At 47.9% G+C, this 22563-nt stretch overlaps 1 protein-coding gene across 2 annotated transcripts in view; it reads left to right on the forward strand.

Moving 5' to 3' along the window:
• MVB12B (multivesicular body subunit 12B) overlaps positions 1-22563 on the forward strand; it is a 182200-nt gene that overhangs the window by 69137 nt on the left and 90500 nt on the right. For both annotated transcript variants that reach the window (XM_058524057.1, XM_058524058.1), the window contains exons 5-6: positions 2529-2658; positions 6174-6296. In XM_058524057.1, the coding sequence (XP_058380040.1) occupies positions 2529-2658; positions 6174-6296 (253 nt within the window). The remainder of the gene's footprint in view (positions 1-2528; positions 2659-6173; positions 6297-22563) is intronic.

Here is a 22563-nt window from a genome sequence, read left to right on the forward strand (position 1 = left end):
ATTAGCATGACTGAACACATTTCTGTTGACTCTGTATAATATGTTTACTTAAAATTAGGCCTGTTTAAGCATGTGTAATTAGTGGCTCCATCTCTTACCCCGAGTTTGCTGTAGATGGAGGAATGGAGCAAAGAGCAGCCTGGCAAACCAAGTACAAGGCCAGCACTTGCGTTTACTTTGAGGAAAGGTCTCATCTTCACACTTTCAAAGGCCTGATCTTATCAGCTAATCGCTTTTGAAGGTGCAGGGTTGCTGTGGATGTTTCCCCTCAGGACACCATCCCTGCCTTGTTGGGTACAATGTTTGGGGTCTGGATTCAGGGCCTTATTGCTCACAGCTGGGAGATCTGATCTAGCCCTCCGTTTCCTCGCCTAGGAAAAGAACCCACCGAGTTTCCGAGTTTCCATCTGGCTCCTTAAAGAACAAACCCCCCTCCCCAAAATCACAACCGACACCATTGATTCTAATCTGACACCGCTGATTCTCATCTCCCCATGGTAAAATTGACGCTGGCGACGGACTGCCCTTCCCTCCTCATTCTGCTCCCTGATTCGAATGTGCTTATTTCCTGCCACAGAACTGAAAGGTCTTGCAAGTCAATGCCAAACACTGACATAAACTGTGCGCTGGAGGCTTACTTGTGATAATGGTGATAGGAACATTCTTGGCTGTTCTTTATTGAACGCTTACTGTGTACTAAGTATGCACTGGGCTAAATGAAGCGTATGTGTGCCACATTTCATCTGCCCCATGTCCCTATGGCGTGGGGTTTCATTAACTCCCGTTTACAGATAATGAAACTGAGGCTCAGAGAAATTAAGTCACGTGTCTAAGGTCATAGTGCCGGAAAATGGCGGAGTTGGGATTTCAACCCAGATCCATCTGACTCACGTATGGAGTGGCTGCAGTTGATTGAAATTCATGTTTAAAAACCACAAATGAACAAACAAAAAACACCTGGTTGGTCACCACTGGTGGTTGCTAGGGCACCAACTCATTACTCTAAGACTTCATAAGTAAAAGAAAAGCATGCATTTATCTTTCCTTTCCTGTACAAAGCATATTTTAGGGAGACAAAGTAGTTGAAGAAGAAAAGTTGTTTTTTGGTTTTTGGTTTTTCTTTTTGCTGAGGAAGATTGGTCCTGGGCTAACATCTGTGCCCATCTTCCTTTACTTTATATGTGGGACGCCTGCCACAGCATGGCTTGATAAGCAGTACGTAGGTTCGTGCCTGGGATCTGAACCTGCGAACCTTGGGCCGCCAAAGTGGAGCTCACAAACTTAACCTCTACACCACTGGGCCAGCCCTGAAAAGTTCTTTTTTATACAGAACAATTCCAGCTAATACATACAGAAAGAATGACAGATTTCGAAAACCACCATCTTAATGAAATTATGGATCTAGGCAGCAGTCATCAGGGGATGAGAACACTGCTCAGAGAACAGTTGTTGGGGACTTTATAACCGAGGGACCAGGCCGACACCACTGGAACCCACTGAGGCTGGCACAGCTGGACTCCATGATGGACGCCACAGGACGTACATGCACCACGAGTGAAGTGTTCTTGCCTAAAAAAATCTAACCTGAATCTTATCAAGCTGTTAGCTGTAACTGCCAGTTTATAGGAAGTACAGGGTAATGACCCACTTTCTCCAACCTACCCATGCCCTAAAGGAAAAGGGAGGGCGGAGAGGTTGTTATAGAACAAAGGGAACTTAGGAGACCTAATAGCCAAATCCAGTGCATAGAATTGTTTGGGTCTTGATCCAGACAAACCAACAGTTAAATGATATTTTTGAGATAATAGAGAAAACTTGCATATAGACTGTCTAGTGGATGATGTTAAGGAATCATTGTTCATTTTGTTAAGAATGGTAATGGCCTGGTGTTCATATTAAATAAAATTGTCTGCCATAGATGCCTACTGAGATATTGATGGGTGACATGACATGGTGTTAGGGATTCATTTTAAATTCTCCAGCAAAACTAAAGGGGCCTGGGGGGAGAGATGAAACCATCTTGTCCATTATTGACAGTATTGCAACTGGATGATGGGAACATGACGATTCATTTTATTTACTGTTCTCTCTACTTTGGGGAATCTTTGAAAATTTCCATAATAAAAAGTAAGAAAGACAAAAAGTCCATGTGGTAAAATGTGTTAATACTCACTGCTCAGCAGTGAGCAGATTGTGGTTGTGGCTTTTAGAAGCTGGCCCCGTGTGTTCGTTCCAAGCTGTTTCTCCCTGCAGAGGTGTATGTCCCCTGGGAACCCCTTCTTAGTAGGGGATGTCTGTGGTCAGGTCCTGAATGCAGAGCAGGGTGACTGACACCCACTCTGCAGTTGCAGCCTGTCCACTGTGGCCCTGTGGAGAGCAAGAGGGGTAGAGCCAGTCCTTCTGTCAGGTGACTTGGATGACCAGTCACTTCTGCTATCAGGAAGGGAATGTCACAGGAGACATGGTGTTCAGAATAGAGATGTCGGTGTCTCTGGAAGACTCATACCTTTTCTTGTCCTTTCCTTCAGAGGAAGTGGCTTTTAGAAAGAAGAGGCTGTGCATTAAATTTATTCCACGGGATTCAACGGAAGCTGCAATTTGTGACATTCGGATCATGGGCCGGACCAAGCAGGCCCCACCTCAGTACACGTTCATTGGGTAAGTCTTAATAACACAAATCTCATCTCTTCGCCCTGCCAAGAGTGCTCAGTTCACCCCCGGGGACGAAGCCCTGAGACTTCCTGTGTGACCCACGAGGCTCTCGGCCGTCTGCCTCTCATCAGCCTCCCCAGCCTCAGCTCTCACTGCTGCCCTTCCTGCTTGCTGCAGCCAGTCCAGAACGCCCAGCTCTGCACCTCCCCGTGCCTTTGTCCACGCTGCTTGCTCCATCTAAGGGCCTTTCCTTTCCCTCATCCTCCTGAGTATCCATGCCTCAGGCTCCTTGGGGCCCTTCCCGATGCCTGAAAGCCAGGGTGTTCTCTCCTTTGTGACCACCAGGCCACAACTCCCCGTACTGTTTATTCACCCCATTAAAGTTTACGGGGCACCCACTTTGTACCCCTGGGCCACAGACCCTGGGTATGGTTATGGATGAGGCAGAGACCCTGCTCCCATGGACCTGGTGTTCTAAAAGGGAGAGACAAGCAACAGACAAATAAATGAGTGAGACCGTTTCAGCTAGTGACGAAAATGAAACACAGCAACGAACGGGGCGACTTCAGCTAGGGGGTCAGGAAGGTGACATCTGAGCAGAGACCCAAATGTCTAGAAGGAACCAGCCATGCAGATATTTGAAGGCAGAGCCTTCCAGGCAGAGAAGAAGAGCAAGTGTAAAATGGGAATGGGCGAGGCATGCTGGGCAGCAGAAAGCAGCTCAGGGTGGCTGGAACAGGTGAGCGAGGAAGAGTTGGGGATAAAGAGGGGTAGTGGGCAGAACCTTGTGGGTGTGCACCTGTGCTGGAAAGTGCACCGGAAAGCCGGAGAGTTCTGGGTCGGGGAGAGACGTGACTATCACGTGACCACATGATAATTCCTGGTGCAGTTTTTTGGTCCGATGTTAGTCTTCCCTGAGAAGTGGAGGACTGCTGAGGGCTGGGCCTGTTGTGTCTTATTCTCCCAGTAGCCTCAGTACGGGCACAGGCCTGGCTCTGTAGCTGCTTCCTAAATAGTAAGTACAAGGAATCTCAGGATTTCACTCCAGATTCTTTTGTTTAAGTGACAGGAAATCCAACCCAGACTGGCTTAAGCAAAAGGAAGAATTTCTTGGCTGACATAACAGCAGAGTTCAGGGGGCAGGTTGACTTCAGGTGTGGCTGGAAGTAGGCGCTCAGAGGACGTCACTAGGATCTAGTTTCCCCCTCTCTCCTCTTTGCTCTGATTGCTCAGGGTGGACCCCATTCTTAGACGTATTCTCCCCTAGAGTGGAGGAATGGGGTGTGGTAGGTTCACCTGCTTTTCCTCCAGCTTCAAGACCCAAGACAAAGAGCAGGTCTGTGTTCTCCACAATTCAAACAGAAGTTCTAGAATTCAGTCTCATTGGTCTTGATGGATCTCCCTGGGGTCATATGTGCCCTGAACCCATCACTGCTACCTGGAAAATTTTGTTCTCTCTTCCAGGCCTGAGCTGGAGGTGGGGTCAGCTCCACTGGAACTCAGGGGCTAAGAATGGGGGGGTAGCTGCCCCCCAAATACAGAGAGGAGGTAAACGTCAGAAGCGGGGGTGAAAAGACGCTGGATGTCCGAAAGATAGATGTTCGTTATATTCAGTCAGCTGAAATTCGCGTCTTTCAAATCAATCAGTGTGGTAGCTGGTTTCTGGCCCCCTTGCCCACGTGCCTCTCTCCCTGGCCGGCTTTGCAGAAGTCTTGCTTTCCCGCAGGTCCCTGCAAATGAGTTCTTTCTCTGGGGTCTGGGCTGTGCTCTGTTTTGCTCCTTGTTCATTTGAGCCCAGATCCTCCTCTTTCCTCTAAAAGCCAGGGCCTTTCCTCGTATGTAGACGCAGTCTGGGTGGTACACAAGAGCTGTGGTGTTTGCTCGAAGCGCCTGGGGTGCAGGTATCACAAAAATAGAGACTGTGTTCATTTTGGGGCACATGGTTTGTTTAGACTCTTCAGCTCTGGAATCTGGATGCTCTGTCTCAAGATTTTGTGGTCCTTAAGAAACACTGTGATCATTCCCTTCCTACACACTCAAAACTCCTGTTTTGCAATATGTTTAAACTAATTGGGTAAACAGGATTGCAGGAGTAGGAAATAGTTAAGAGAATAACCATACTTCAGGTGTGTTAGAAGCAGCAATTTACATACAAATAGTAGAAGCCAGGAATTTAATAATGCACTTTTAAAGTCTAATTTCAGTTACTATGTGTATTTTTAATTACAAACTATACTACTTTAAAAGATTCAATTTTTAACCAATTTAAACACTTCTAAAGAATAGATTCTTACCACATGTGTCTTGATAATCAAAACTAGAATCTTATGTCTTTTTTATAATTTTAAAAGATTTCTAAATAAAGTATATTTTTGTTTCACCTTGGGGCAACAATTCTTTTCCGGAGGAAGAGAGTTTCAGTGTCATTTTTAAGTAAGGAAAGAGAATTCAGTATTGAGAACTCTAAGTCACTTTATCTTAAAAACAGGCACAGTTCCATATGTTACTTTGCAAGGGTTGGGGTTGTCAGCTGGGGGAGACAAACCTCCTGTTTGGGAACAGCTCCTCCAAGGCCTGACCGTGGGGCCATGACCGAGATGTGGGGAAATCAGTGCAGCCGATTGGAAGCAGCCATCTAATAAGATGTGATCGTGGTTTAGAATAGTTCCTGTCATGTACTGAGAAGCTACTAGAAGTATCCATTGAATAAATCTGTTCTCATTTTTTGAAGAGATAATATTCCTCTACATCCCAAGATGCAGTTCTCTGGGGCAATTGAGAGGCTGTAGGTTCAATGAGGCTAAAATAATCCCATTACAATTCCTAAGAACAAGCCTGTCTCATAAGCACCTGTGACGGTGTGGGATGGGGCCGGGCTGCAGTGGGCGTGTGTATCAAGTAACAGGAAGCCCGACGTGGCATCTGTCAGGCCCTTTTGTGACCACTCTGAGTCGTGGTGGTTCGTGGGGCACATGCTTTGTGGTTTGAAGATGTCTCCCAAACTGACCCTGAGAATGAGGCCAACGGCTGGTGACATCCCAGCAGGAAGGAGCTGTATCCAAAAGTTGGGGTGTGTCACAGAGCTGGGTGGGGCTCATTCTCCTCAGAGTTAAAAACCAGGCATGTGTGTCTGTCAGTCCATTGCTCCATCTGTCTCACCCTAACCATACATAGGACTCAGTGGCTTATCACGTAAACACCCACAACGAAGTGGCAAAATAAAAAGAATTTCAAAGACTGAGAACCAAGGAAAATGTCAGCAGGGGTGGGAAGGCGAGCTCCAGGGTGGTGAAGAAGATGGCCATGCCATCAAGGCCTGTTCAGTGGGACAGCTGCCCTCACGTTAGACTCTGAGCTGTGGCACCAGAGCACAAACGGAGGCGATGGAACCCATCTTCTCAGGCGAGCATTGATTCCCTGGTGTTGGAGGCTGTGATTCTTCTGAATGAATTGTTGCTTTGTTGCTCAGGTAAATGCTTTGTGCTCAACAGTGCCATGAAGATTTCTGTTTTCTCCTAAAGGGAACTGAACAGCATGGGGATCTGGTATCGGATGGGCAGAGTCCCGAGAAATCATGACTCATCTCAACCCACGACGCCTTCCCAGTCGTCAGCAGCTTCTACGCCAGCCCCCAACCTTCCCAGGTGAGGCCTTGTCTGTGGTGGCTTACGCCGCTCTGCGTGTGACAGTCCTGTGGCCTTGGGTCCCCCTGCATAACATTTTAGAACACCTCCACTTAGTATCTGCTGAAATAGCACAGAAGCTAGCTGAAAAATTGCAGAAGCAACATACCTTTAGAAGAGATTTTAAAAATCCAATTAGAAATCTTTGCATTACATGAATGTAAAGGCCATTCTCTATTCTGTTTTGAACATACTCTGCAGGCTCCTAAAATAGCAGAATATGCAACTTTAAATTGGCTTGCTCTTCTAAGGAGCCGATAGCTGCACACAGACGCAAGCTTTGTGGCCATGTGGGTAGGAACACGGGCTGTGAGAAGGTGGAATTCCTTCTCTGCCGTGGCCAGCAGCTCACTTGAAACCCAGGAGGGTTGGTAAGTGACTATGCTCATTTTCATATTGTTTCTTTTCCCCAGTGAGCCACAAACTAAGAAATGAGCAGTTCGGGTGTGAGAGAATAGCAAGGAGCTTTTCGGGGGCGTTAGTGTCAGTGATTGTTTCCACAGAGAAACGCAGGAGAGCAAACTGGCTGCCTGGCCGCCGACTTTGGTCAAATAGAGGTAGTAATGGTCTTCTACACTTGCTGCAAGAAGCAGACGGTGCAAGAATCCTGTCAAATAAAAACCCTCTGCATCACCTTCACTCTGCAAGTAAATTATTTGAGGACAAGGAAGAAACAGCGACGATGGGTGAAGTTTGAGAAAAGGATTCCAAAAGTAAATAAACAGCTGAGAACTGACGAGGCCTTGTCGTTTGGGGCCTGATGTCACGTAAACGAGAAAGGATCTGAAAGCTTCCATGTGGGCGAATAGAGGTGAACAAAATCTGTCGGGTACAGGACAAGGTAGTCACCAGTGGGCTCCACGTCCTGATCTCCACAACCCCACCCTGCCCTCCGAGAGGTGCGGGGCCATTCGTCTAGCTGAGCGTCTGCTTCCTTCTGAAGAACCAGCTGTCATGAGCCAGCAGCTCAGAGGACTCTGTCCTTCGGGACAGACCGCCTAAAGACAGTCTGGTCTTTCTCTTGTGCAAGTGTCGCTTAACTACCCCTGGAGTTGCCTGAAACTTGAGAAGCAGTTTTCAGTTTCACTTTGGGGGTAAAGATATGAATGGCTAACGAGCTGCCCAGAGGTGCAGGTTGAGCAGGTAGGTGAGTGTCTGGTTTAGGAGTACCAGGCAGGCACGGCTCCCGTCAGCACTTGCTCGTTCCTTTCTCCCTACCCAGAGCACTGTCACAGTTGCCATCACTGTCACCTGTGCTGGGGGTTATCTCAGGCCCATCCCCTGTTCTGGGGGTTATCTCAGGCCCATCCCCTGTGCTGGGGGCTATCTCAGGCCCATCTCTTGTTCTGGGGGTTATCTCAGGCCCTTTGCCTGTGCTGGGGGTTATTTCAGACCCATCTCCTCTGGAGTAGTTAGAGCTGCTCTCTGTTGGCATCATATGCTCCGAGGGGCCAGGAAATGGGGAGCACCTCAGGGCAGGTTTTAACTTTCTGTTGGATAAAGGAAGAACCCTGATTCTCCCAGGTAAAGTGGGAAGGGTGGTCTCCCCAGAAGCTTGCCGGTCAGCGTAGAGCATGGTCGCTAGCAGCTGAAGCGAGAGGGCCCAAGAACAGGCCATGGGGAGCCGGGCGTCACTGGAGATACGCATCAGAACAAAGTGTGTATCAGGCTTATATATTTTATCACCTCTTGTTGTACAGTTTATGGTTTACAAAGGCTGTAAGGAAATTGGATCAGTTTTGTTTTACTTGCCAAATAAAACAAGTGTCAAAATAGTCAATATAAAATGTACTCTAATTTGGCTGAGTTAAGTCAGCCAGTATGCGGTCGGATAATTGAATGTTACATGGATGCTTCCCAGTAAAAACCACTTGTCTGTCCCAAGTCCTCTCTCGCTGTGCCGTAACTTACAGGTGGCATACCCACTGATGGGAGCCTCCTATCCATCAGGGGCTTTTTGTGTCTTTGGTTTTTCTATTATTTTCCTATCTAATATTTTTGATTTAAAAAAAATGAAATGCTGGGGGCCGGCCTGGCGGCGCAAGCAAAGTGCGCGCACTCTGCTGCGGCGGCCCGGGGTTTGCCGGTTCGGATCCCGGGCGCGCACCAACACACTGCTTGGCTAGCCATGCTGTGGCAGCGTCCGATATGAAGTGGAGGAAGATGGGCATGGATGTTAGCCCAGGGCCAGTCTTCCTCAGCAAAAAAAGAGGAGGATTGGCAGATGTTAGCTCAGGGCCGATCTGCCTCACAAAAAAAAAAAAGAAAGAAAAGAAATGCTGATTATTTATTCAAATTTTGCATTGAAGATTTATGAAATGATGAGCATGTTACTTTATTCCTTGAGGCTTCAGGTCTCTGTACCGTCTCCAGCGGAGGAATCAGACAGCTTTCTCGGTGGTGGTGGGCCCTGGGTGATGCTTGTGTGCCTGGTATGGGGTCCGCAGTGGGCCTGTAGGGTGAAGACTTCTGGTCTTCTCTCTCTCATCCCCAAGCCTCAAACTGTAAGCTGAACTGGTAGCCTTTCTTCCCTTCCTGTTTTGTGCCTTTGTGCCTTTGCTCATGTTGACACCTGTGCATTGGGTGTGTCTCGCATCCCCTGCCTTAGATGCCTCCTCTGCCAGGAAGCCTTCCCTGAACGCCCTGGGCCTGGGCCTGAGCACTTCTTGGCCGTCATGCTTTCACTTTGTGTTGTGGTCATATGGTGAACTCTTTGAGGACAGGGACATGTCTAGTGCCTGTTATCTCCCAGCACTCAGCCCAGACCCAGGCTCTTATTCAGTTTTGCAACAGATGTTTCTCCAACAGCTAAAGACCCCATGCTGCAGCCCCCTCTCACCACCTTCAGACGAGTCCTCAGTCCCTGAGCACTCCTCGGGTCTTTTTCTGATCATGAGAGTAATAAAAGCTTGTGGAAAATTGACAGTATAGAAAATAATGAAAAAACGGAAATTCCATTTCTGGTGGGCAAAGGCTCATAACCTGTGGTTCTACGTCCTTCGTGTCATTTTACCATGTACTTTTTACATAGGTGATATCACACCATATAAGAGCAAGTCTGTGTTTTGCTGCTTCCTTCTCATGTAATACTAAACTACAAACGGAAGAGTTACTTCTTCCAGCCGGTCTTTGTGTGGACGTGGGGATCGAGTTGCAAAGCCAGGGCTGGAGTAGTGTGGTGACACAGCACCCTCTACTGACCACACTGGGAGGCGGCGGGGAGGACGGCGGCGGTTCCTGAGAGTGGGCGGCGGGTGGCAGGCCATTCTCTCAGCGAGTCCCTGGGGGGACTGGAAGGGAAGGAGGGAGGGGCCCCTGCAGACCTTGTTGCCTTCTTGAGCTTTAGTCTCAAAAGCTAGAAACGTGCTCTGCCTCCACTTCTTATGTTGTCACTCACCTTTCCAAGAATTTCCTGCCGTTTTTTGGAGAGCTGCTATCCCAGCTTATCTCAGACAAAAGGGGAGGTTGGTGGACCTTTTCAGAGATGATGGGTCAGCACCGGTGGATCTCATGGTCCCAGCAGAACTGCCTTCTCTTTCCAGAGGCAGGCACAGCCCCAGGCACAACGCTTCCTGGCTGCTTCCTTCCTGTTGTTGGGGAGAATGCTCGTCATGGGGCCAGATGTGGAGTTGTCCCTTCAGAATGGGCAGGGCCCGGAGAAACAAGGATGCCCCTTGGCTGTATCCTGTGAATGGGACACAGTGTTTGGTGAAGTTCGTGGCAAAGGCAGGATAAGATGTCTTGGCAGAGCTCCTCTTCCTCCTTCCCTGAATCTTTACCTTACATGCATGCATCTCCGCACACATTTCTTGACAGTTTCCAAGTGAAGAAGGGCATGCCTCTTCCTCCAGGGGCCTGGAGCCTCTGCTTTCTCTCTGGGCGTCAGCGCTGCTCCGTCCTCTGCCCAGCTACTTCATGCACGTTGATCAGCAGGATGGGGCTGAGGTACAGTCCCATCTCCCCATCTCTCCTCTGGGCTGGCCTCAGCTCTGCGAGTCAGCCTGGTGCATATAAGCAGAGGAAAGGGTCTGTGGGTCCAGGCTTTTCTGATTCTCTTCCGTGCCACTGCCCTGGGGCAGGTGCAGATAGAGGAAGCACTTTCCATATCAACCAGAGCAGCCCCCACTCCTCTCACACGCTGGGTCTCATGTATGATTCTGCTGGGAAGAAAAGGTTCTGCTGCTGCCAGTACTGAGGTTTGGAAAAGCTCTGGCAAGCAGGTGATTCACAGTTGATGGAGCACCCGTCGCCCCCAGGTGTGGATGAATGAATGGTTCTGTGTTGTCCAGGGAGGGGCCCCTGGTGGACTGCTGCCCCCTGGCTTGCTGAGCAGTAGAACTAGTGGCTTGATAAAGACATCAGGAGCATACTTATCAAATTTGCAGATGACACAGAGTCATTAGGGAGAGCTGATGTGCTGAATGACAGAATCAATACTCCGCATCTCCTCTGCAGCTAGAACACCCTGCTGGAAGCGGAAGATGAAAGGTGATGGGCGAAAATGGAAAGGGCCTGCCGAGGTTCAGAAAGTCCATTGCACAAGAACCAAATTGAGGAGACCTGGCTTAGCCGTGGGTTGTGTGAAATGACCGGGCTGGGCACGAGCTTGGGTTGTGTGGAATGCAGCCTGGTGTGCACAGCGGGGCACGTCGCCTGGGGCGGCGTCCCACACGTCAGGTCCATCGAGAGTCCACGTCCACTGCCTCGTGCACCTTGTAAAAGTTACCCAAATGAAGCGTTGAGTTTGAGCGTGAGGAACCACTCTGTTTTGACCTGAGTAGAGACTCGGCAGCTGGCTTCAGGTGTTTAAATGGTCAATATGTAGAAGGGAAAGTCGAAGTGTTTCCAGGTGGGGATGGGTCGTTGGGAGCCCCAGAAGGCAAAATCATATCAAGTGGACTGAGGTTATAAGGAGGTAGATTAAGACTTAACATTTAAAAAATTAATAAAGAAAACTTCCTGAAGGTAAAAATTTCATGGCATTGACGAAGCAGACTAACGAGGTCGTGTGCTCCCCGCTGCTGGCGGTATTCAGACAGCATTTAGATTCTTCAGACCTTCAGTGGTTCTTCTTAAAGCTACTGAAGAAATGTGTCGTATTCCTGGTCCCCACCCTCAGAAATTCAGTTAGCAGACCTGCATGTTAGGGCCACAGCCACCTCACCAAGGTTGACTCTGGGGAGCTCCAGTGGGCAGGGAGGGTGCAGGGCAGTGGGCGTTGGCCACCGAGGTCCTCACGCGGCCTTCAGTGCTTCCTCGTTGTCGTCTGACTTATAACCATCACCTTCTTGGGCCACCAGTGCCAGTGTCGGGGAAGGAGGCTTGGATAACTTGGATAATCCTCCCCGGATGGAGGGCACAGAGAGCTGTCGGCAGTGCTGACACCCTGTCTCTGTCCCAGTGTGGGCAAGTATTTTTTGTCCCTTTCAGAGTCCATCTGAAGTAAGTAGTCTGGACCCCGGAGTGCTGGACTTTCCAGGACATTTCATGTCTGTGTGGATGTTGGGCTAGGGCCGTCCTAGAAAATGTGGAAGTTGTGGTTCCAGTAGCTCTACTCTGCCCTTCCCATCGGCCTGGGGTGCTGAGTCTTGCACACTGTGGTCCTGGAGGAGAAGCTGCTGCCTGAACTCTGCTCCCCATCGACCTCAGGCCATGGGCACGTCCTGTGACCCTTCACTGACACTGTCCCTCCCCTGGGAGAAAGTGTCACCTTCCCTCCCAGAGCCGCAGAGCACGTCGTTCCTTTCCCAGCTGCTGAGTCCTGCCCCACAGCCTCCGCCTGCGAGTGCAGCCTCCAGGGATCCTCTCCCAGGAGTCAGGCGGGCCGAGCTTCCCTTATAAGGTGCGTGGCGCTGCTCTGAGTTGTTCCCGGAATCTTCCGGTGATTTGTCAGCTTCCAGCAAGTTGTCAGTCACGGGTTCCGAAGTATGTTTCTTAGTGACAGACATAATTGTACTTAACTTTTTGCGTGGATGTTATCAATCTGTGACAGATACTCTGGGAAATGGGGCATTTTGATTGCAGAAGATCTGTCACACGCATTTAGTCTTCCTCTCAGGGACACCAGGATTCAGTCACAACTTTTGCATGTCGATGTCAGGTTTTGAGAACATAGATCCTTGCTGACCTCAAAAATCGTTCCATCACTCTGATCCCAGGGCTGTCATCTAAAAGGTTAATGGCTCTTCCTAAAGGAGAGAAAAAATTGTGCTGCGGTGATACAGAATGCAGGCCATGCAGGCCCGTGCTCATCCCCCATCACATCGTTGTCAAAAGCCCGTGAGCCGCTGTGCTCCGTCCTGGCCTCCCTGACCCCACCTTCCTGCGGATGTGGGATCAACTCTGCTACTTGATCAACCTGCAGAATAAGCCAGCAACGGAGCTGGGACCTCAGCTCACTGGCTGGAGTCCTGCCACCTAAGCTGACAGCCTAAGATCCTCAGGCCGCCTTCTGTCGGCGTTCAGTTATAAGATAGTCTTTGCACCTCAGATGACACCTGTCACCTGCCCCGTTGTTGCAGGACTTGAACGAGAGGCCCAGAATTGCACAGATAAGGGAGGCCGAGTTTTTCTTTTCCCGTTGAGGTGTTTGCCCCCCATCCAAGTTGCAGAAAGCTTGGAGCAGGAGGCGTTTATCTATGAGGAGGCCCAGCAAGTTCTCTTCTTTTCTAGGTTTAGTTGGAGAAGGCTCAGCCCAGAGGATTGGAGGGAATTGATTTTAGAGTTGAAAGCTGTCCTTTAAGGTTCATCCTTTATGAGAGGGGTTATATGTGTCCCCCATCGAGGTGAGATTAGCAGACAAGGCCAACCGCTGATTCCAGGGATATTTTCCCCCTAAGAGTAAACAGTTTATAACTTGGATTTTGAGCTCCACTTCCATGGTAGCAAGAGGCGTTTTGGGCTACATGAGCCCAGGGGAGCACTCGGCCCTGGTCCCATTAAAGGAGGGCTTGGGTCTTGCTGTTCTAGCAGGGTCCTTCGGAACCTTGTACCTCTGCAGAGTGTGTCCAGGCGTGACTGTGGCTTTACTTGGAATAATTACACGTCCTTTTCCTTCACACTAAAACTACATCCATCTGAAGATGGGACACACATTTTCATAACTTTCCTTGATGTGACACTCATTTTAAGATGAAAACTGTAATGCAGATTTTTTTTTTTTTTTTTGCACAAGGAGTACAAGCATTGGCACTGTGCTTTTGAACTATCCTCACTTGGCTAGTGGTACCTTCCACCCACTCCAGGTAAAAATACCAACAGTCGGGGGCATCTCAGAGAAGAACCTTTTGGAAGGGTAGGACCTGAATCTACTTCTAACTGAATCTATCTTCTAACTTGAAGTTAGATTAGAGGTTGGGCTTCTGGGGGCTCAGGTATTATTTCATTTAAATAGCCCACGTTTACATTCTTTCCCTGGAGCTTTCAAGCCCTCGGTTGCCTGCCATCCTGCTGGGGTTTTCAAACATGCACATGTTCTTTTTTCCATCGGGAACTTTCACTGGCTTCCTGTTATCTGACATGTCTCCCACATCATCTCCTGTTAATCAGACGAGTCTCCTCTTGGCCCCTGAGCACGTCATCCTCATTCCAGAAGCATCTCTGCTCTGGCTATTGCTGTGTGCCTCACTTTATGCCGGCTGCCCTCCTGAAAGAGGCAGACTGGACTCCAGAATGCCGAGACTGGGTCCTGTCCACCCTCCAGACCTGGTGTAGCCCTCGCCTCTTCTAGAAAGCCTGGCCCGTGTTGTCTTCCCCCTTTCTCACCTCCAGTTACCTGCACCACACAGTTCGGCATTTCACGTTTCCCTGTCGTTGCTGCCTGTGTTTGTGTTTGGTCTTAGGACTACATTTGCTGGCTTATTGATGACAGGGATTCTCCTGTGTCTTTTTTTCTCTTTTAAAGCCTCAGAAAAGGCTAGTCACACAGAAATAAGGATGATAATATTGCATCACTGTGTATGGAAATTTAGCACGTACTTTCAACTGTGTCATCTCGTTTGATACAGTAAGCGTTCAGTGAAAAATGTGTAGCCTCAGAATGGTCGGGACCTTTGAACTCCAGGTGCCTGGCACATGGTAAGCACTCAGAAAATATTTTTTGAATGTGTAAAGTGAGCTGGGTTAGATACACTGAACCAGGTATCATATATTGATTCATCTCTTCTTCCTTCCATCCATCCATCCATCCATCCATCCAGCAGAGATGTGTATTGCGTTTAGTAGGTGTCGGGCCCTGTTCCAAGGGCTTTACAAATAATAACTCATTTAATCCTAATGATAGCTCTGTGAGTTGGGTGCTATTATCACCTCCGTCTTAAGATGAGGAAACTGAGATCAAGGAGGCTACATTCCTTCCCAAGGTCACACAGCTACTAAGTATCAGAGCTAGGATTTGAACCCAGGCAGGTAAGTTGCCTTTGGCTTGCAGGCTGTCCCTGTGCCCTGATGCTCACGGTCACAGGGTCGCTGGTTGTGAAGCATTTCACTGGGGAGCTGAGCGTGTGCCTCGAGGGGCTGCTGGTTGGGAGGCAGCCACCCAGGTGTCCTAGCTGTCTTCCCGCGCAGCTTCTCCAGGCTCCTGGCCAGCAACTGGGAGAGAGGGACTTCCCAGGGCCTGCGCGTGTGGGTGGGGGAGCTCATTGTCTTCCACAGGCCCCGCTGGTCGGAAGCCGCCAGAACGCCTGCGTTCGCACTCTTAAGGGGAGACGTGCGAATGTTGGCTGGGGTCCAGGCCACTTGAGTTGTCGGTGATGCCTGAGGAAAACATGTGGAGGCCATACACGAGAGGGGCCCAGTGTCACAGCTCCCCTCCAGTGGCTTCAAAGCCTGAGATGAAGGAGGGTTACAAGCAGCCTGATTTATTCTGGTGATTAAGACAGCTGTGTGAAAGAGACCTACAAAGTGAGGGTATTTGAATATCTTTAAAATGCTTGTGTCACAGAGCTGTGACTGCTTTTGTAACAGTATCAAACTTAGCTTTGGCGTCAGAGTAATTTTGAAGGCGAACGGAATGCAGTTTGGGGTTGTTAGATATGAATGATGAGTTTAGGCTGAGCAATACACTTTTTGATATTAATTTTTAATATGGCTTCTTGGGAAGTCAGAGCTTCTGTTTAAGGAAGAATTGACTCTTAGTCAATGCAGCTTCCACCTCTGAGCGGGCCTCCTTTGCTTTCCCTCTCACACACGAGATTTTGACAAGGTATTTGTTGCTTGTAAATGTGTTCTCTCTGTAATTTTTGTGACTCTGTGTCTGATTTTTCTGGGTGGTTATGATGGTTCTGTGTGCTTCTGGTGGTGTGTTGTCCCGGAAAGCAGGGTTATAAATGTGAAGCGATTTCCTCCTCTGCCTGGTTCTCAAGGGTACCAGGCTCTTTGTGGGGCTGATTTAAGCTGCGGGGTTTGGAGAAAGGCCTTTTTCAGGATTATGAAAATAGTTTTCCGTGTGTCAGAACAGATTTATCAGTTCACTTTAGGGTCGGTTTTGTGAACCAGACCATTTAGAGGAGGATATTTTACCTTTTATCAGAGTGGAAGCTGACAGTCTATTTGCAGGGAGCTCCATGGAATATTTCACCCGGGTCTCTCAGTGTAAATCTAGCTGCCAAACAAAGTAAAAATCGGTGTTAAACAAGCGAAATTTCCCGGTATTTTACTGCACCACCCCTCCCCCCACGCTGTTTTATTTCAAGGCAGGGTTTCAATTATTAATTTGGATATTTAATAAAATCCTTTGCTTGCAGTAACTTTTAAAAGGCCTTTTGAATTTATTTGGTCGGGGTTTTTGCCCGTAAGGAGGGGAGCATTCAACTTGAATACCCTTCTTGAGCAGCAGATGTTTTGTTTCCAGTTGAATAATAATATTAGTAATAATAATTATTAGAATAAATACAATGATCGTCATCATCATTATTTTAGCTACAGTTTTTTGAGCATCTGTGCCAGGCACTGTGTAAACACTCTCTATTGTTTTAATCTTTATAGCCATGTGGTGAGATGAATAATAGTGTCATTTTTAAGAAATGAGGAAACTGAGCTTGGAGGGGTGGTGACTGACCCGAGGGCAGGCTTCAGGATTTAGCGGAGCCAGGATTGGAGGCCAGGTCCTGCCGTTGCCATCGCGTCCCCTGACTTCAAGGAGCCTCAGGGCGTCCTGAATTTCAGGACCTTCTACCTCGGTGTTTCCTGCAGGCTCTGCCTCAGCCTCGCTAGTGACCAAATATGGCCGTGAACTGCTCCAGATCACAACCCACATTCCACCTCCTTGTTGGTCATTGCTTTATTTTGCTAAACAAAATGTTTTCCACAGCTTTTGAGATTGGTTGGGCCAGAAGGAGAAGAATGTGGCCTTGGGTTCTTTGTTAGGTTGGTTGTTTCCAGTCCAGGCCGTTCTCCGCCCGCAGTGCGCTCTCACGCATGGAGCCTTTTATGAATCTGAGTTTGGCAGCCTCACGACTCTTGAATTTTGGAGAAGCGGATATTTTAGTAGGCTGGAAGAAGATGAAAAGCTAGCCGTGCCCATATGTTCCTTGTTTTTAGAAGTAAGGTCAGCGAGGTTTAGAGACTCTTTAAATATTTCAGTTTATAAGATTAGACTAGATCATCTGGACTGGAAGTGCGGTGCCCTCGGTCCCAGACTTGGTTTTTTTCTTCATTTCTTTTATACGGGAGGTAGGTGTTTTGGCATTGCAGGGTTCAAGTGTAATAAAACTTAAATGTAGTGAATAAATACCATGATTTGGAGTGTTGCTGCAGCTATGAAAGTTAGTTTCCTTTTTTGTTTCTATTTTCTTTAAGTAATCAGTGACTTGAAAAATAGCAAATTGGTACAAGGATGGTAACTTAAGAAACCAAAAAATCCCAAGCTGTAAAGGAGTATAGTCTTTGGTATTTTTCTAAGGAAGCATTTTCTTCCCTCAGTTAAATCTTCCAGGGTTGAGATCAGACATCCATCCTGAAATGTATATTTGAATAGTTTGAAATTCAACACAAGCACGCATGTTTAGTGAAGGCAGTGCCATCCTTTGCCCTCATTCTTCTCTAGGATAATGAATGGAAAACGATGTGGTGGTTGCTTTTCTTGATGCCAAGATATTTATAGAAGCCCAGAACCTGAGCAGCTGTCGAGCCCAGCCCCACGTTTCCACTGAGGGCCCTCGGCAGTGCCTTGCTGATGCCGTGCACGTGGGGAGAGGCAGGGCTGGGACTTGGTCTCACCTGTCACAGTGCGCCTGGCATCTTACCCTCTCCCCTCTTACCCTCTGGGACAAGAAGCATTTTTACTGCCCTTGGGCACTGACACGAGCCCCTGGGAGACCCCGGGAGGAGGGATGGCTCTGAATGCCCAGAGAGGAGGCGCCTTGACCTTGTTTCCAGGGCCCCACCCTTCTCCCACCGAAGAGGAACTCTGTGCTTGCTGGCATTTCCTGTCCTGTTCCACTCACTCTTCAGACCTTTCCGATTCTAAATTTCAGGAGTAATTTGTCACTTTAGAGGAGGGAGTCATTAATAACCATTATTTAGAACTGTCGAGTCTTCCTCTCTCTGTGTGAGTGTCTGAATTAAGCATCCAAAAACTGGGCCTTGTTGGTGGCAAACGGCCTCCACATTGACAGATCAGGACCGCCCCACCCCCCTGGCCTTCTCACATTCTAGTTCTTCCAGGTCTGTCTTTAATCACCGAGAGGGTGGCGACAGAGCCGCTAAAGCACGTCCTCCTGGAATTCATTAGGATTATTACCAAAGACCCCGTTGTAAATTGTTGATTTCTTTTAACTGCTTGGAAAAAATCTCTCAACTATTTCATTTTAACTAAAGTACTCAAAAAAAGAAAGATTTTTCTCGTCAAACATTTGAATCAGAATAGTTCAGAAACCCTGACTTCAGATCCCACGTTTGTCCTCAAGGAAGCTGAAATCACGACTCGTCACCCTGGGGTTGTGGGGTGGGGGCTGAGGAAGAACCCCTAAACCTTCCGACAGTGGTTAAGAAAAGGAATTGTCATTCAGCGGATGTTAATGCACGTTGTTATTCTTTAACATTAAAATTCCACTAAAGTACTAATAATTACTGTTAATATCTTTCAGTGGAAACTTACAGTACAGGAGCCATAGTAGGAACAGTATTTAAGGGAGAGCTGCCGGCATGATAAGAATGCAAATAAGTGTTATTAGTCTAATGATTTTGCCGTCGCCATGGTTGTGCGGCAGCAGTGTTGTGAATATGTCATCCAGCACCCGTGAATTTGGAAAGTGTGTCAAAACACAACTTCAATTAGTTTGCTCTAATTATGGCTCTGGAGAGTTTGTAACTACATCACTCCTCATTAAAAGAGATTTTCTTATATGGATTAATGTAATATACAAAGGAAAGTTTCGAAGTTCCCGACGCCATTTGCTCCCACAACGAGCAAGCTCGGAGCGGGGCCGATGCATCCTGGGTCTCCCGCTGCCTCCCGGCCGAGGCAGGGGGCCGAGCCTGGGGCTGCGTGGGGTGGCTCTCTCCTTCCGGCCGGTCATCAGTTTCCTGTTCCAAGTGGCCACTTCGAGTGGAGCTTTGACGATTTCCACAAGAGGATAATTGAACCCATCTCAAGCTTTTAAGAGAAAATTGCTATTTTGAAACGATGGGGATGTCCTTCCTTCTCAGCACTTCAGCGGAGTCTGGAAGCAGAAAGCTGTAGACCCACCGTGGCCAAGTGCAGTGTGCAAAGCCAGCCTTCCGTCCTGTCCCGGGGGTCCTGGGGGAGATTGCGTGGGAAAATTTATTTTTGGTTATGCAGAATCACATGGCATCTGTGAAATGCCAATAAAAGTCTTTTCATGTAGTGAAAGAGTACTTTAAGGAGGTGCTATCTTTTATCTCAACTGAGATGTAGTTATAAATGCCATTGTGAGCTGTTGCCATTTTGAAGAAGAAAATCAAATCCACATTCTCTGTCCTGTTACTGACTCACCCCTCACCCCGGACACCAGCAGTGCTCTGTAGGGCCTGCCTCTGCGAGGCTCCCCCATGCAGATCTGGACGGCCACCCCGTGGCTCAAGTTGGCCGTACAGGCTGTTTCCCTCAGTTTTGCTGCCCTCACCTCACCCGTTTTCCTGAGCAGCTGGCCACAGCCTCGTTGGGACTCCCCGATTTGGGGAGCTCAGTGGTGCATTTTGAATCCAGGAGTGAAATTTGAGAATGCTGGTTGAGGAGGCCTGGATTTTGGTTGCACCCCCCCCCCAATTTATTTGCACAACGTGGAATAATCCATAATACAGCTCTGAATACATTTCTTTGACCTTTAAGTGTTCTCTTTGTCGTTATTTTTGGTGAGGACAAGATGTGTGTGTGTGTGTGTGTGTGTGTGTGTGTGTGTCATGAGTAACTTGGCCTTCTTTACACCACTCATGAGCAGTGTTAGCTTGAGTGGGTTTTATCTCTCCTCTGAGCCTCAGTTTCCGCTTCTGTAAAATGGGGATAGGAATACCTTCTTTGCAGGATTGTTGTGAGAACTAAATGAGGGAACACGTGGAAGTGCCACACCAGGCAGGCACACAGTGGGCACTCGTGCGTGTGGCTGTGTTTGTCAGGGTTCGTTTCAGAATTTAGTCTGCGCACGAGCAGTTCATTCCATTAGACCTTTCTGTTGCCACATGTGACTCCTGGCTGTAGCTCCGAGTCCCCAGCATTCCCCTCCCAGCTTCCCGGAACCCGGCTGTGGGCGCAGGCGCTCTCCCCCGCAGAGCTGGGACCAGAATCGCTGTGCTCACAGGTGAGCAGCTGGTAAGGGGTTAAGATAGTAATTGTGTAAGTCTTCCAGGCTTTCTCCCAGTTCTGCAATAATTTGATGAAGAACTTCACCCTAATTAAATATTCAAATTAGGAATAAGCGTCAATATGGCTTCCCATTGCCTGGAATGATGATTAATTGTATTCAAAACTCTAGTGGCCCACTGTAATCTAAACCGAACCGTTGTTCTTGATTATTTCTGCACCACACTTGCCATGTTTTTGTTTTAAGATTTAAACTAGTAATTGATTTGCCATATGCTGTCGAGCTGCACATACTTGAAAGCTATGCGTTCAGGAACTTGGGGAGTTTGGAATCGTGATTTCCTTAGTGTTCCAGCGGCAGAGTGGAACGCAGAGTGATGTGGTTGGGGGTGTGTGTGTGTCTGTGTCTGTCTGTATGTCTGGTGTGTCTGTGTTGCCCATGAGGAAAACTCATTATATAGTCAAGTTGGTAGGCTGAAGTTATACTGATCATGGCAAATGGGTTGCTTGAATGGAAGATGAACAAGTCTGCATTTATGCTTACTTTGTGCTTTGCATTGTCTCTGTAAAGTAACATGGGGTAGAGGAAAATCATAAACTCACATCCTAGCTCAGCCAGTTTCTTCAGCTGTGTGAAGAACTTCCCTGGGCAAGTTCCTTAACCTCTCTGAACCCCGTTCCCCTGCTTCTGTAGAATACTATTACCTTTCTGGGTTCTGATGATTAGAGATGAGCGTGAGGCATGAAGAATAGTGCAAGTGCTCAGGAAGTGGTAACTGTCAAAGGCATAGACGGTTACAGGAACAAAGCCACCCCCGACCATCTGAGTCCAGAAGCCTCCATTGCCCGTATCTTACTTCGTGACATCTCTTAGGTTGTTGTCTTGTGAATTACTGTTTCATTGCTTGGGCCTTTTCTCCTCCACCGTGTTCTCTCCCCTTGGCAGCTGGGACCACAGCAGCCAGGGCTTGGTGGAGTGCCTGGCACATGGAGGCACTCCAAAGATGTTGTTTTCTGCCATTGTTTTAAAATTGAAGCATATAACCTTATAGTCTTTTATTTGCATATCGTATGATATTTAGAGCTTTTTACTTTCTGATGTAGGATATTTATCCGTTTCAGTTTACTTGTAGATCAGTTCCTAAAGGGGAAAAGATATGAGGATTTACCCAGGATGAACCTACACTGACACATCATAATCACCCAAAGGCCATAATCTACCTTAGGGTCACTCTTGGTGTTGTCCGTTCTGTGGGTTTGGACAAATGTATAATGACATATGTCCATCATTATAGTATGATACAGAGTATTTTCACTGCCCTAAAAATCCTCTGTGCTCTGCCTGTACATCCTCCCCACACCCCCTCTGGCAATCACTGATCTTTTTACTGTCCATAGTTTTGCCTTTTCCAGGTGTCATAGAGTTGGAATCATATAGTATGTAGCCTTTTCAGATGGGCTTCTTTCACTTAGTAATATGCATGTATCACTTGGTTTTTTTAAACTATATCAGTGCCAAACACCATGCTTGGCAAATACTAGGAGCTCAGTTAAAAGCTGGTGGGCTGAGTCGGTCACAACACATGATTATAGCAGCCTTGTGTGCCTGTGGAGACCACCATCCATCTCCCCTTGGATGGCATGAATTCATTGGGTATATTTAGAATTAAATTTCAGGTCTGGGCATAGAGAATTTATGAGATAGTAACTATCGTTGTAGAGGAAATAGGTCTGTTTTAGGTTTTACAAACCCTCACTGGACTTTGCTGGTGTCCGTTACAAAACAAAACAAAACAAAAATGTCTCAGCAGACCATGAGAAATGGTGGTAAACTCTTTCTGAGGTTGACTCCCAAAGTCAGTGAGAGAAGAAAAATCACCACACCTAAAAATATCCTAAGGCCTAGAGTCATTAAAATAACTGACTTTCTGTTTTAGTAGAACCAAGTAACAAGAAAAAATTGCAACAGGGTCTCGCATCTCTGCATCTTCACAGATCTGAATCCTAACTCAGAGCCTCAGTCTGGAAGCACAGGGGACCTGGAGCAGGAGTCCTGGCTGTGAAGTCTTGGAGGAGGACGCTGGTGCTGGCCCGGCCTTCCAGCAGAAAATAATTCGTTTTAATTACCTTCCAGGCCGATCCAATACCTGAGCATATGGTCCTTAAGAAATAAGCTTCCCCAAACTGTCAGCGAGTGTGGGCAATGGTCAGGGACCTCGTTCTGACACCGGTGACCAGCCTTGGAGAGCGGACGCTCTAGAAGGTGCTTATTAAAATGCCAGCAGGTGCAGCAAGGGTCCCCCTTCCTGTGGCTCCCTCACCCTGCCTGTGCCAGGTGTTTTATAAGAGCCTTTTTCTTCATTAAATGGCATTCATTAAGCACGTCCTTACACCTGGCACAGAAGCTGTGCGTCACAGATGACTTCTTCCCAACGGTGTTTTGCAGAATAAAGTGGAATTTCATTTAGC

Source organism: Diceros bicornis, chromosome 28 (genome assembly GCF_020826845.1).
Source record: "Diceros bicornis minor isolate mBicDic1 chromosome 28, mDicBic1.mat.cur, whole genome shotgun sequence".
NCBI classification, from domain to species: Eukaryota; Metazoa; Chordata; class Mammalia; order Perissodactyla; family Rhinocerotidae; genus Diceros; species Diceros bicornis.